General features: G+C 39.2%; 2 protein-coding genes across 3 annotated transcripts in view; one reads left to right on the forward strand and one right to left on the reverse strand.

Annotated features, from left to right (window-relative positions):
* sycp1 (synaptonemal complex protein 1) overlaps positions 1–1,661 on the forward strand; it is a 44,144-nt gene extending 42,483 nt beyond the window's left edge. The window contains exons 33-35 of the mRNA XM_007901660.2: positions 444–578; positions 1,302–1,388; positions 1,513–1,661. Coding sequence (XP_007899851.2) covers positions 444–578; positions 1,302–1,388; positions 1,513–1,653 — 363 coding nt within the window. The 3' untranslated portion in view covers positions 1,654–1,661. The remainder of the gene's footprint in view (positions 1–443; positions 579–1,301; positions 1,389–1,512) is intronic.
* A 5,773-nt stretch (positions 1,662–7,434) lies between these two features.
* On the reverse strand, positions 7,435–15,660 carry si:ch211-105j21.9 (sialomucin core protein 24-like). 2 transcript variants are annotated; one of them, XM_007901617.2, is made up of 4 exons: positions 15,522–15,660; positions 12,172–12,767; positions 10,941–11,117; positions 7,435–9,291 (listed from the first exon to the last, which is right to left on the reverse strand). In XM_007901617.2, the coding sequence occupies exons 2-4, from the start codon at positions 12,704–12,706 to the stop codon at positions 9,056–9,058; spliced, it is 948 nt and encodes a 315-aa protein (XP_007899808.1). In that variant the 5' UTR covers positions 12,707–12,767; positions 15,522–15,660; the 3' UTR covers positions 7,435–9,055. The 2 variants fall into 2 exon arrangements, with proteins under 2 accessions (XP_007899808.1, XP_007899809.1); XM_007901618.1 differs by lacking the exon at positions 15,522–15,660 and adding an exon at positions 15,370–15,495.
* Positions 15,661–15,795: the final 135 nt, after the last annotated feature.

Genomic DNA, 15,795 nt, shown 5'->3' on the forward strand with positions numbered 1-15,795 from the left:
CGCGCTCTCCCCATCCTCTCAAATTTGTCCTCCCCAAATATCTATCCACATCTCTCTTGAAAATCTGAACAACTCGCTGTGTAAAAAACAACAACAAAATTACATTTATAGAGCGCCTTTCATGTCGGGAGGACGTCCCAAGGCGCTAAACCCGAGCATAGAGGAGGGGTGGGGTAGGGGTGCGGGAAGACAGAGAGGTGGGAGGGTGACCGAAGACACGATCGAAGAGGAGGGTCTTGAGACCGGCCTTGAAGGAGGCAAGGGAGGAAGCGAGGTGAAGGGACTGTGGGATGGAGTTCTAGAGTGTGGGGCAGAGAGGCTGAAATTCTCAAGATAATGTATAGCTTTTTTAGATTGAAGGCAGAAGAGTAAGGTTTTAGAGTTTATGTAAGAGCTTTTAACATTAAATATTTAAAGAAAATATATATTTTCCAACTTTTCAGACACCTCCCAGCACTGAAAATAAGATTATAAAGGGCGCAATGAAACCACCAAGTGGTGTGGTGATGCACAGGAAGAAAAAAGTACTTTTAGACTTGGATATACATTCAGACAGCTCTGAACACAGTGATATTCTGGTAACTGTTGTTTTCTTTGCAAATTATTATATGTGCAATAATTAAATTTAACTAGAAACATTTATAAAATGAAGTACTAAGCTGCATAGTTTTATGTATGTAATTGTATTAAAAGGTAGTAACATTTACATGCTGTCTTGGGAGATTGTTTGCAAACAAAAATACAGTTACTCCACTTTATAGTAAATCCTGTAAAGTGCTTTGAGACGTCCTCTTGATATGAAAGGTGCTGTACCAAATGTAAGGATTATTCGTATAGTGCTATGATAGGACTTCATGTTGAGTTACTCATGATACAGTATGCAAATCCGTATGTTAGGATATTAAATAAATTGTCAGGCCTGTGGCATTATATGACGAATGCGAAGAATATTATTTTGGTAAATTGTGCTCTTTGTGAAGACTTTGGAGTGCACTAAGTGTTTGGGACTTGATCTTGTCCTTAAACATGGAAAGTAAGTGGGGGTTTAGAGGAATGAGGTTGTAAAAAAGGACCCCACATGTCTCTACTTGCTAGAAATAAAACTTGCTAGAAATAAAACATATAAAACAAACACAGTGAAATTAAGTATATGTGCATATATCATACAGAATAGCTATTATACACTTATTCTGAAATAGTAATGTATCTGAAAGATGATGTTGATAAATCAGCTGTATATAATAATACTATATGACAATTTGTAGAAAAGTCAGCCTGTACTGTTAATTATTTTTTCACAGAGTATGATTCCAGAGGCTGAAATGTTTAAAACATTGTACAAGGGAAACTCACAAGCTGCTTTTCTCTTTGAAAAGACGGAACAAGAGGTATAATAATAATATTATTTGCATTTGATATAGCTTGATATACACTTGATATTTATGAAAAGATTTTGATCTGTGATTTTGTTTATTTAGATCATTTGATCAGTGATTTTACTANTTTTTTAAGTTTAATAGCCCAGCAAAGCTCAAATCCTGTGGCAGTGGCCTCAAACAAGCTACTATTAAAAAGATGCGAGAAGCTGGATGGGCAAGTATAACAAAGGACAGCAGNAAAAAGAGAATGAAAGCAGCTGAGAAACTATTTTGAATTTTAGAACAGGAAATGAAATCTTCTTAAAATTCAAAATGTGTTTACAATTAATTAGAATTTTCTTACTTTTTCAGCTGCATGTTCTAGGAAATAAATGTATGTTCGACTTCTTCCATGATAAACATTACTTTTGATGTTCCTTGTTATAACAAGAAATTTCAATTTCCAGTTTATTTCATTTATATCTTGTTTTGATGCTAAGTGTTTTTATTTATGTTTACACAGAATTGTCTTTATTGTTAAAGTACATATAATTCATGTTTGGTAAATTTATAATATTTTCTTGTTTATGATTAAAGAGAAGCATGTTACACTATTCTAAAACATTACATCTTAAAACTGGTCATAAAATGATCTTTCACCAAGTTTCATCCACTATACCATTACATTAATTCATATTAGAGGAGCACACAATCCAGAATTTTTGTCAGGAAGTTCTATTCGTACGTAAGCTAGTTATTTTTGAAGTTTTTAAGTTTTTCTTAAAATAGGTGAAATTCTTTAAATTGTTTGAAATGTAACATTGCTTTTTCATATCTTTGAGTGATGTTCATGTTGCTGCTATTTTTTGTTGAAGTCTGGTTTGTTCGTTGCCCCCCAAATTTAGCTTTACTGTGTTGAGGGATGAGCTCCTATTATTGTCTCTCCTTCAAGCAGAACCATAATTGTCGCAAACTTCTGACAAATGGATATAGTTTGTTAATTAGTATCTGAATCTGTTTACTAACTCATCAAAAGGGACAATTGTAACAAAGAAAAAATGTTAAAATACTGACAGAAAACAGTTGCTGTGAATATATTTTGAGGTCATTGTAGTAATTACTACATGTTAATAAATTGAACCGTATTTAAATTACAAAAATGCATATATTGTTGTCAAAATGCTTTTTACATTTATTAGACATAACTGGAGCATGCCAAATATGATGAACTGTAGAATTTGGCATTGCATGTACAAAACCTCATTTCAAATGTTTTTATGCTTTCCACTATGCAAACAATGGTAGCAAAGGCTGGGAGATGTTACTGAATATTAGACTACTTTGCTACTTGTCTTTTTTGTGTGTATGCATGTGGTACATACAAATAAGATGCTAAATGGCACTGAGCAGGTAAACCCAGAACAAGAGTTTCAGATTTCCCAAGACAGGAGGAAAAGCAGGCATAGGAATCAGACCAATAATAGAAGAGACACAAACAAGTCTGCTTGGTGGTATTGCCATGTTGATACAATCTATACCTGAGGAAACGCAGCAATCATATAGAATGGCAGCATATATCCAAGAAGAATTGTATAAGTGTGCCACAAGGCATTCATTACATTGGTTAAACATGCAGGCACAGCAAAATGTCTTGTCAAAAGAGATTGAAGGAACCTGAAGCATAACAATTTAGTGCAACTAAGTGTGAGCTTAAAATCCACTCGCAGAACGATGCAAATGATACATGGTTTCATGTGAAGTTAGATAAGCCTTATGTGCAGCTTTAAATACAACATAGTGCAATTATATAGCGCCTTTCACTATTAGATATTGTTTGTTTAAGATGCACTAAGGCAGTAGTACAAGTGAAGATAGGTTTAGACACAAGCCTCATTTGAAAAACACCTGGATGCTGTGATGGGAGGACATTAGGGTGGCTATTCTGGAAGGTGGAGATTAGATGACCAAAGGGCATCTTCATCCAAACTTATCTTGTTAAATATGATAGATCACAAAAAAGTGCACAACCGTAGTGTTTTGTTTGACTCCTTGCTCTCTTTTAAACCTTTAATTCAGTCCTTGATCAAGTCCACTTTCTTCCATCTTCACAACTTCCACTTTTGCCGAATTCAACCACAGTACAACCAAATTCCTAACCTCTGACCTTCCTAGACGTAAAAAGCGCTATATCAAACGCAAGGATTATTATTATTATATTAAGATCCTTGCTCTAATTTTCAAATTGACTTTGCACCATGCCTAGTTCTTTGTTTTCCTGTGGTCCTCCCATTCACTGCTTCAGTTCTGCTTCATTTTATTCCCTCTATCCCACCATTCCCTCTATCCTACTGAACGAGTACTTTGCATCTGTCTTCACAATGGAAATGGATGCCCCAAATGCCGCAGTATTGGATGAGAGGGTAGAGGACATAGATCAGATTACTATAGACAGAGAGGAAGTTCTGAAAAGATTGACTGGGCTCAAAATTGATAAGTCACCGGGACCAGATGGGTTTCACCCAAGGTTGCTGTGGGAGATACGGGTTCAAATAGCGGAGGCTTTGGCCATTATATTTAAATCGTCATTGGACACAGGAGTGGTGCCAAGAGACTGGAGAGTGACTAATGTTACCCCCTCTACAAAAAGGGGCAGAAAGACAAACCCGGAAATTACAGGCCAGTCAGCCTAACCTCTGTAATAGGAAAACTACTGGAGACCATAATCCGGGACAGAATAATTCTCTACTTAGAGGAACACGAGGTAATTAGAGACCCCCAACATGGATTTGGCCTAACAAATCTAATAGAATTAGAAGAGGTGACTGCGGGGGTTGATGAGGGAAATGCGGTGGACGTTATTTACATGGATTTCAAAAAGGCTTTTGACACAGTACCGCATAGGAGGTTAATAAACAAATTAGGGGCCCCCAGTATTAAGGGGACAGTGGCAGTTTGGATTAAGAACTGACTGAGTGACAGAAAGCAGAGGGTGGTGGTTAATGGGTGTTTCTCGCAATGGAAGGAGGTGTGCAGCGGTGTCCCCCAGGGATCGGTATTGGGATCACTGCTCTTTCTAATATATTAATGATCTGGACTTGGGCATAGAGAGCACTATTTCCAAGTTTGCAGATGATACCAAGTTAGGTCGGGTAGTAAATAGTGAGGACTGTAACCAACTGCAAGCAGACATACACAGAATGGTGGAATGGGCTGACATGTGGCACATGGATTTCAATGTGGATAAGTGTGAGGTGATACACTTAGGGAGGAAAAATGATAGGAGGCAATACAGACTTGGGAGCTCAATCTTAAGAGGGGGTGAACGTACAGAGACATCTGGGTGTTCAAGTAAGCAAATCATTAAAGGTAGCGGGGCAGGTAGATAGGGCAGTAAAAAAGGCATTTGGTGTACTGAGCTTTATTAGTAGGGGCATAGAGTATAAGAGTAGGGGTTATGGTTAATCTATACAAAACACTGGTTAGGCCTCAGCTGGAGTACTGCGTCCAGTTCTGGGCGCCTTACTTCAGGAAGGACATTAAGGCACTGGAACGGGTGCAGAGGAGATTCACGAGAATGATACCAGGAATGGGGAACCTTAGCTATGAGGACAGTGGAGAAGTTAGGACTTTTCCCATTAAAGCAGAGAAGGTTACGTGGGGATCTGATAGAGGTCTTCAAGATCATGAAAGGTTTCGACAGGCGAGATAGGGAAAAGCTGTTTCCGCTGGTAGGTGTGTCTGTGACCCGCGATCACACTCTTAAAATATCTACCAAAAGAAGCAGAGGGGAGATTAGAAGAAATTTTTTTCACTCAGCGAGTTGTTGAAATTTGGAATGATCCGCCTGAAAGGGCAGTGAAGTCCGATTCGATAACAGCTTTTAAGAGAGAACTGGACAGGTATCTGGGGAAGGCGGGTTTGCAGGGTTATGGGGAGAAAGCTGGTGATTGGGGTTAAAGTCAGTTGCTCTGTCAAAGAGCCGCACAGACTCGATGGGCCGAATGGCCTCCTGTGCCGTAACATTCTATGAATCTATGAATTGTATGAAAATTTGGTGGATGAAATTTCAGCCACTTTGCTCCTACCCTCTAGAATGCTACAGAATGTTCTCCCTGCACCTTAGACCACCCCACTCCATATCCCACCCTCCTACTCAGTATCTGTGACGTATTTTATAATAATACAGCAATAATGATAATCCTTGCATTTGATATAGTGCCTCATCACGTATTTGAGACTTCTTAAAGTGCTTCACAGAATATATTGTAAAGTGTGCATTTTGGGTGAAAAACAGCAAAATATAGTTTTTTGTATTTTGAGGCGTTTTTCTCCATGTAAGACGTAATATGAAGTAGAACCTCACTAATCCAGTCACTTAAGTGACTGGGCAAAAGTGACCTAGTTAGTGAGGTGACCAGATTACTGAAACGGTACATAGGATGAACATAAAATTTAAAATGACATAGAATGAACATTCAATATACTTTGCAATCTCAATAAATTAAAAGCATTGTCACATTTACAACACATCTTAGGTTTCATTAGTCAAAGTTCACATGAGAAGTTAAAGTCACACAAATGTTCATTTCTTGAAGAAAGAGTCCAGTGTTGTTTGCCTGGCCGCTGATTAGCCAGCACTGCCTTGGCCTGCAGCTTGACCCTCAGCATCAGCCAAAGTCTGCCACACATTGAGTCCATGATCAAAGCAAAAGTCCTTCACGTTGAGACCACAGGAATGCTGGAACCTCTCCCATGTCAGTTTATCAATATATTCATACTGAGAGTTCAAACACACACGTTTTCTTTCAGGCAGTCGATTTTCTTCAAAAGCTGTCATGTATTCAGCCTTCCTTTTGAGAATGAATCCAACTTGTGTTCTGCCAATGCCGTAGATCACAGCTAACTGTCTTTGCCTTGGGACATCCCGACATGAAAGGCACTTTACGAATGTAATTTTGTTGATGTTTCACTTTTGCCCTCACTGTTTTTGATTAAGTCCACTCACGTAATGATAACTCTCTGTGATGGCATGTTTACAGCACTTACCAAGAATTGGCCGCAGGAGCTCAGGTTAGGCTGCTGGCGCCGGACGAAATCGATTTGCTGCTTCCACGATCCGAACACTCCCTGTCCCGCGTGACCAGAGCCCACTCTGCCCACAGTAGCAGTGTCGAGGAAACAGCGTGAGAAGCCTGAGTCTAATGCATTGTGTACAGGTTGGTAGTGAAAGTGGGTATTTGAACCGGAGGAGGTTGCTGTAATAATAATAATAATAATAATAATAATCCTTGCATTTGAGATAGCGTTTTTCACGTCGGGAGGACGTCCCAAAGCGCTTCACAGAACACACTGTAAAGTGAATTGACTGTATATATGTGGGCGAACGCGGCAGCCAATTGCGCACAGCAATGTCCCACAAACAGTCGTAGATTGAAAATGACCAATTTATTATTGTTTTTGGTTTTGGAGGGATTATTATTAGGCTCTGTGTGGAGTAAGGAAACTTGCCCAAGGTTTCGCCCTCTGCCTGGAATTGAACTCAGGTCTCTCACTTGCAAAGCGAGTGCTCTAACCACTGAGTTACAGGACTCCACGAGCGGCCGCAATCAATGACCTGGACCAGTGATCCTGAACTGTGAGGTGCCCGGTTTACTGAAGCAGACAGACAGCCTATCTCTTAAGACTGGTAATGAAAGAGCCTGAAAATGTGCCCACAATTGTGAGCTGGCTAGCTTACTGAGGTGATCACAAACTGCTGTGCAGTGCAGTCCCAAATAACACAAATCAGCTTATAATATAGTTGCACTATGGACTTCATTCGTTGTGCTTGTGCACACTGGCTGGCTTTACGCTAAAACAGCCAACTGTCAGCTCACAAGGTCACTCATTGTCATTTCCCCCTATTTTTGCACATGTGCAGTCCTCGGGAGTGACACTGCGACGACCCAATGACCCAGAAATTCTGTACCCAAACCCTAGTAAACAACAAACTTAATCCCCTTGATAAGAAGTAGAAAATTGCTAGAGCAAAATTAGCTAAAAAGAGATGCAGAGATTCCAACTTATTGCAATATTTACTTTTATTACAGGTATTTAACATACTATATTGTTACATAATAAAGTATATCTTAGAATTCTTTTGTTGTAATGTTTTAACATGTTCTCAGGACAAGCCCACTATTAGTCATAAGTTAAATATAAAATTTATTAAAAAAAATAAAGCTTCAACTCCAACAACTATTCTGATAACATTTCGTAGGAAACATATATACAAGTTTAACAATTCTACTAAAAGGCAAAACAATTAGAGACTTTTCATGAACATAACATGATTGTTAAGTGGTCCCATTGGCACCAAATTCCAATGCGATTTGAAATTTTAGTATAAAATCTCCCGTGAAATATACTCTTAAGCATTAATAAAACATTAATATTGACTTGTGCACGTGAATCACTTTTGTTATTATCCTCTTTTTTTAAAAAAGGGGCTTATACCACCTTCCACTGACAGCTGTGGGGACAGAGTACAATTTTAGAATTAACCTTTGAGATTGACTGTTTAAGCCAGAAAAACTTTTCATATGTGAAAACAGTGTTTACCCCAACACTGTTTTAGGTGTGCTCAACACATCCCTTTTACCACAGCTCCGTATAACCCATGGAGAGGATAGTTTAGCTTGAAATTGAGATAGACAGATGTGAAAAACACCAAGGTGCTAATATTTACACAGATATTTACAAAAATATCTATTTTTGTTTTATGAGGCAACAAAAATATTTCATCAAGGGTGCATATTTTTAATAATTTTAAAGTGTTTACATATGATTGCACAAAGCACAAGCTGAATTTTCTTTGGACATTGAGCCATTTGCCCCAATTTTTTCCTCATTTAAGAGTCTACTAGGCATATTCTCTTGGAAATTAACATATTGGAATATTTTGTGATGTCTAACATAACTATGTTATATGAGTAATTTATTTGAATTTAAAGATTAAATTTCTTTAAATTTCAAAGTATTTATAACTTAGAACTTTCAAAACCTACAGTAGAAATATCCCAGTGAATCTAAAAATGAAAACTGGATACTGGAAAATGGAAATGAAAACAAAAGTGCTAATAATCTACAACAGCTAAATTAGCATCTGAAGAGAAAAATAGGTTAATGTTCAGAAATGACATATTGTTCAGAACATAATGTTCAGAAATGACAGAAATGCCTATTCCTATTTTTTCTTTCAGATTATGATGACCAGTATTTCCATTTTCATTTCAGATGTCTCAGTGAAGTCGACTGTAAATAGGTTAAGAACTACATACTCTTACAAATTATGTACAGCAGAGAAACATTCCCCATTTTTAACCAGTTAAAATTCAATGCAAAAATCTATTTTGACAATGGAGATAACTTTTGCATTCATACAACCAGGAGCATGTTTAGTTGAAAGGTGTAGAAACAAACATATTTATTTTGTTTAGTGTTGGACCTAAACCAAAAATATTTAAACAATCAGGTTTTCCACGATAGTGTTTTGGGTTGAAAAACACAGAACCAAATATGTGCTCAGTTGAAAGTACAAAAACAAGTTTGAAACAGATCATGTTTTGCTTACTTTATCCTTTATAAATCCTGGGCATGAAATATTGGTGTCCGTGTATGACCTAAAGATAAATCAATATTCAGGATGTGTCGGTGGATCATGAGAAGTCGTCTGGTTTAAATGTGACAAAAGAAGAACCACTGGCAGTGGACTCCCTTTCCTCAGGTAAAAATTCCAGTCTGAACTGACTGTATTTGGAGTTAAATGTAGGATATTCAGAGCGAAGGTCATCATCATCTTCCAGAATGGTCATATTGGGATTGTAAACCCGTGAGTCGTCGTATAAACCTCCAGAAATGACCAGGGTATCATCTGGAATGTTGTAGCTTCCTCCTGCATCAAATACGTTACAGTTTAAGAAACTTTTACCATCAATGCAGTTGCATAAATTTGGGGAAAATTACATAAAATCATTCTGTCGATCATTAAAAACAAATAGCATTTACTAAGCATGATCAGGAACCATTCCTATTTCAAAAAAGACAACATGGAAATTGAATTTCTTTATATAAAGTAGTTTCAATCATTTTATTAATTGATTCCACAACTCTGAAGAAAGAAGGAAAGAAAGGAAGGAAATAAGCCTTCTTTTAATTTTGCACCTATAATATCAAAACTTAATCTTAATGGTAATGTCATATTTAGCACCTGTTATTTATAGATCAGCAGCCAATTTCCACAGAGCAAAGTCCACAGACAGCCAGGAGCTGAACAACCTGGGGGTTTATTGAGCAGGACTATTTTCAAATAGTGATATGTCATTTTTAATAAACACCAAATTGTATTTATACAGTGCCCTTCATATAGAGGATTTCCTTTGCGCTTTAGAGGAACGGCACTGTGACATCAAGGATGGGGGTTGGAGGGTTGGACACCACCAGAAGAGATGGAATCTTAATTTATCTTCTCACCCGAAGGATTAAACCTCAACCATGTAATATTCCTCCACTACTATCCCAGAGGGTCAGTTTCACATTCGAGTTCAAGTTCCAATGTGGGTTTTGAATATACAACTTTCTGCCTCAAAGGTTAGAGTGCTATCAATGGAACATTCTGACACCAGGACATTACTCCTGAAACAATTTGAAATGATTGTTCCACAAAATACATTCCTCATGAGTTGAACTATCATACCCCACTGTATTTGCAAAGTGCACTACACAGCGAAGATATTTCAACAACAACTTGCACTTATATAGTGCCCTCCACGCTGGGCGGCATTTCAGAGCGTTTGAATTTTTTTGTCATATTTCACACCTGCACTGATTATCATTATGTAGGTATTACAGTGGTATTATCTTAGCCATTGTTTCATAGTATGCTTTTGGTAACACAAGAGCCTCTTTGGAGATTTTTCTTGTTCAGTCAATAAGGTACATGTGAATTGAGAAGGGCCAACTAAACTGTTCCAGCTTTGTTAAGGGCCACAAAGGAGGCATTTACCGAAAATTCATCATCTCACTGATAAGTTCTTTTAAAAAATTCTAACTATGATTTTGTATTAAGTCTTATTTTATTGGATCGATACTGAATTTGAGAGTGGAGCCAATGTTTAGGAGGCACAGCTATGGAGCAGCTATTGCTATTTGCAAACTACACAAGTAAAAGAGAGGGGGGTGAAATGGAGTGGTAAAGGAAAGGAGTTCCAGAAATTCAGCTTGACCACTGATGGTGACGTGGAGAGGATGGGTCACGCAGCAAGCCTGAGTTAGCAGAGCAGAGAGGGCAAGCAGAGGAGTAGGGTATAAGAAGGTCGGAGAGGTAAGGAGGTGCTATGGTGACGAGCAGACTATGATAGATCCCAAGGTCACCAGTAGAATCAGCAAATACTGATTAGACTCCATTCAGCCACTATAAAAGTTACAAGTACAATCTACACACTGGTCCAATGGATATTCTGGGCATTGCAAATTTTTAATTAATGCAAAATGAACGATTTGCTTTCTACCGAGTTTAAACAGATTGTAGATGACAGTACGTACCTGGCTCTTCAAATGAAGAATGTGAGCTGTTGTAGAGTGGGCGGTGTAAATAGTGTTCTCTCTTGTGTATACATTTGGTGACATTATACATAATAACCCCTAAAATAGTCAGTCCCAGAATGACGCTGAAGGTAATGGTCAAAATGATTTCTGAACTCTTCATTCGATATTGCGAAACTGGAAAAAAAGTAATGAGAACCAAAGTTATTTTTCTTTGGCGATTGATTTACACGGTTGAAAAGTATAAAAAGCACTCTAGAAGAAACTTTCAATTGGATTTCCTCAGGACAGCATCAGGTAGAATGCTGCATTGAATCAATGTGAATGGGCATCCATTTAAGTTCTCTGCTGCCAACCCCAGACACTGGTGATTTCCTCTGAGTATTGTTGGGCACTCTACTGATGTCAATCACTGATGACTTAAGATCAGCAGCCAGGCCCAATGATATAATTATTCCCATGGAGTGGTCACCAATAACGTCACCCTCGTGATTCTCTAACTGCTGAATCAGGCCTCCAGCATGCTGCAGAGAGGCAGCTAATGTTATGAACTTAGCTACTACCCTCATCATACTTGTTTTAAAGGAACTGTAGGAGTCTTTAAATGACTTTCTTTGATATGCTTTCCAACTCGCCACAGGAAGCAAATACCCACATTCTGCAATTACTTATAGGGAGAGAAATTGCAGCATGCGATACTACTGGCAATAATCATATCAACTAAAAATATAGTGAAACGTATTAACAACAACAACAAATTACATTTACCCATCTATCACAACAGGAGGACTTCCCAAGGCGCTGCACTGTCAGGGATTTGGACCTGAGCTGGAGGGTTGGGATCGGGGGGTGTGCAGGAGAGGGAGGGTAAGGGTAGGAGGGTGGACAATTGCGCGGTCAAAGCTAGCACTAGTCTTGGTGATAAACACCTCCCCATTCCCGTCAGTGATAGCGATCAACTTCTATTAACTGTGATAATTATCACTGGTGATTGTATTACACGCCACAGTTTTGACCAGGTAAAACTGGATAATTCCTATTCACGTAAAATTTGTAAAGTTTTTTCCAAATCAAACTATTTCAAAAAATCAAATATTTGTCCTTTGTTTTTGTCCATACCTCTTATTATTCTTTTCAATGCAAAATAGTTAGCTTAGCTACTACCCTCATCGTATTTGTTTTAAGTCAATCATTAAATTATGAACCAGCTTTGTCAGAGGTGAGGCTTTACCTGAAGCTCCAGTGGTGAGGACTGAATAGAGTGAGGCAGTGTAGGGCTGTGTAACATCAGTCAGAACTGGCTGCTTGCTTGTTGCAGCAGATGCTGGCAGTGTGGGTTTCACAACAGGAGTTAATTCGGAAGGCGAAACAGAACTAGTGTTATTAATCTGACTGTCTGTTGTTGATGAATTCACTGTTGGAGTGACAGAAGACTGAGATGTGTAGTAACTTGACGTATTGGGTGGTGCTGTGATTGCTGTGGATGGCAGTGTGGTATTGGAATGACCCACTGATTTGGTTGTTGTGGCAACAGTAGTCTTGGGAGTTGCTGTGGTCATGTAGATACTTGTTAAAGTTGGATTGGCTGTCTCGCTTTTTTCAGTTGTAAATCGACTGCTGGAGGGAATGGTTCCTGATGAACTGGTTTCACTGTCAGTTAAGTCAGTAGCATCTGCAACATTCTGTCCCTTTGGGTTACTGAAGTTCACAGCTACACAGAGAGCATACATACTAAACATGACAGGAGGCCACACCCTGGATTTCATTTTATTGCTTTGTTTGCTGTGTATGACAATTTCTTGTTTCCTTCACCTTTGTGCAGTTGCCCTGTAAAGCAAATAGTTTTTACTCATGTGAACAATATGCGAATCACATCTTCAAATTGTCACAGTCAGAGGGAAGAAATTCCAATTGGGTCCAGATTTCCTCTATTTTCTTAGCTTTTCAGAGCATCCAGAATTGGGCAAATTCGTATATACAACTTATATATACAGTCTTCATTTCAAAACTGTCTTTCTGGAAGTTCTTTTAAGAGCTGCAGAAAAACTGCTAGTATCTTGAGACCTTCGTCTTTGGTCGTGCCTTTGGGCATGTGTCCCCCCTATCTCTCCCCCTCCCCTTTCCCCTGAATCCAACTTCCAGCTCAGTTGCAAATCCTTGACTGTCCAGTGCCTTCGGACATCGTCCTGACGTGAAAGGTGCTATATCAATGCAATTTTTTGTTGCAACAAAATGTTAAGACTAAATTTTATAACTTGAAACAATTTTGAATGCTCTGAAATGCCAAGAAAATAGATGAAATCTAGAACAGGTGAATGTATTCTCTCTCCCCCAACTTTTTTTAAAAAAAGTAAAATTAGCTATCACTAGCTTTCCCCCAAAGCACCTCTTACAATACCAACAGCAGACAGTGTAGTATGTTGTTCCTGGTTTGTGTGTTGTGTAGCGCTGACTGGGGACAATAGCCATCTAATATCTGCACAGTTTCAATTCTCAGCCCCGATACCAGATACCTGGCTACAAACTCGTGTTTGCTGGATGGAAATTCCAGCTACAGTATTAGTCATTTTATCGTGTTTCCATCTCTTCCATTCCACTGAGTGAAAAGGTGTTGGATTACAGGTAGCTTTCCCGCCCTACATTGCTTAGTCAGGGAGAGCTAAACCCTAATTAGAGAAGGTTAAATCCTCTATTATAGTACTGTACTGTAGCCTTTCTTAATTTTTTGGCTTGGAATACAGAATACTGAATAATATTTGTATACATCCTGATGGACAGGGCTTCTGGTTGGGCACAGTTTGTACCCGTGTGGTGGATTGGTGTCACCATTCTGGAGACAAATGTCAAACTACCGTAGAAATTCTCTACAAGAAGGTGGCTATATTTTTTTTACAAAGTTGCTTTTTTTATTATTGCCACTTTACAGATATTCCATTTGGAAGATAAATTGCTCTTTCATCTAAATCAGTTTCATTCATCAACAACAACTTGCATTTATCTAGCGCCCTTCACACGGGTAGCGTCCCGAGCGCTTCGCAGTGGTGGGAGGTGACAGTAAGCATGATCAAAAAGGAAGGTCTTTAGGTGGGATTTCAAGGTGGGGAGGGAGGGGGGGAAGGCGGAGGGATTGAAGGAAGGAGTTTCGGGGCATAATGTCTGAAGGCACGGACACTGATGGTGGAATGGAGGGCACGAGGGACCAATAGAAGGCCGGAGCCAGCCGAGCAGAGGCATCAGGTGGTGGAGTGGATGGGGGACAAGCAGGTCGGAGAGCGAGGAAGGTGAGAGGAATGAAGTGATTTGAAAATGAGTGAGAGGATCTTGAAGTCAATTTGTTCAGTGATTGGAATTATTAATCTTTGAACATGAAACTCTTCAGTAATATTTAGACAGGAACTTTGAGTGTCTATGACCCACACCCTAATTTTCTCCCTTCCCGAGTATCTTGCATAATTTGTGACAGGTTGGGAGCAGTGCAGGTTGGGCAAGTAAAATTCAAAGAGTGGACCTGGAGATGGTAATGAGAATCAGTCCCAACCGAGGAAGCTAGGAAAGCGACCTACTGAGACTGGGCTGCGGAGCCAACAACAGAGCCACCAAAATGTACAGCACAGAAAAAGCCTGTTTTGCCCATCATGTATGATGTGCTTCCTCTTTCCTGTCAAGTCCTGCAGCATATTGCTTAGAGCACTTGCCTCTCAAGCAGGAGGACCTGGGTTCGATTCCCAGGCAGGGTGAAACGTTAGGCAAGCATCCTTACTCCACACACACACCTCTGTTTACGGAGCAGTAAGTGGGAACCTGGTTGTTAGTCAATTAATAATAATAATAATCCTTGCATTTGATATAGCGCTTTTCACGTCGGGAGGACGTCCCAAAGCGCTTCACAGAACACACTGTAAAGTGAATTGACTGTATATTTGTGGGCAAACGCGGCAGCCAATTGCGCACAGCAATTGGCAGATCGTCTTTCCAGGGGGTAATAATCCAATCAAAAAATAAATAAACAAAATAATAATAATTTAGTCACTCAATCCACAACCTGAAATCGTATCATTTTTTTCCAATTACAAATGACACAATACCACAGTTGACATTTAATGTACATTTGACAGCTCGTTAAATAATCTGTCTAAAACACTACAATGTAACACACAATATATAATTTACATAATTACAAAATACTCTTAACTGGAAACTTTGGAAAATTTTCGCAACACACCTCTGTGAAAATACCTCTGAACAAGCTAATTAGTACAGTATTGGTGAACAGCCCTCCCCCACAGACTCTTACCAGAACTGCCAACCCTAATTTGGAGCTGAGCCAAAAAAACAGAAATAAAATACCACAGCAAATACACACTGAACAGCTCTCTTCTAAAGTTCAAAGTCTCTTCTCACTTTAGAATCTGAATTTTTTTTCACAAACCTCCTGGGATAATGTTTCATGTCTTTTTCCCACAAACAGGCGATGGGTTCTTACTCACTTATCTTGAAAGTTCTGCTTTGTATCAACAGACACACAAACACACACATACACACACACACAGCTTTGTGCCACGAATGGTGTGTCAAGCTTACCCCGACTGCAAAAGCCTCTCCAGTCCTTGACACTTTCTGCGCCGGTTCTTTAACTTTGTGAAGGTTTAATGTTGTTGGGAGCAGATGATTGTTACTGAGCGCTTGGCTGCAGAACGCAGCACCTGATCCCAAGTTCACTCACTGTAATTTCCGGGACTTTCGGTTTCTCCGGCTTCCTAGAGGCTGAGCTAACAGCAGTATCAAATCCACGTAAGCAGTACGGGGTGTTGCCTTGCGTGTTTCGTGAATCGTTGAGAAAGACTCACCTGGCTTC

The sequence above is a fragment of the Callorhinchus milii genome, unplaced genomic scaffold, assembly GCF_018977255.1.
Source record: "Callorhinchus milii isolate IMCB2004 unplaced genomic scaffold, IMCB_Cmil_1.0 Scaffold19, whole genome shotgun sequence".
NCBI lineage: Eukaryota > Metazoa > Chordata > Chondrichthyes > Chimaeriformes > Callorhinchidae > Callorhinchus > Callorhinchus milii.

What these genes read in the sequence shown, in the direction of transcription:
- si:ch211-105j21.9 (XM_007901617.2), bottom strand. Translation starts at nt 12,706, where the DNA reads ATGAAATCCAGGGTGTGGCCTCCTGTCATGTTTAGTATGTATGCTCTC. An exon ending in CCTCACCACTGGAGCTTCAG is followed by an intron (nt 11,118 to 12,171) that starts GTAAAGCCTCAC and finishes CTTTTTTTCCAG; the next exon opens with TTTCGCAATATCGAATGAAG. An exon ending in TTCTTCATTTGAAGAGCCAG is followed by an intron (nt 9,292 to 10,940) that starts GTACGTACTGTC and finishes TATTTGATGCAG; the next exon opens with GAGGAAGCTACAACATTCCA.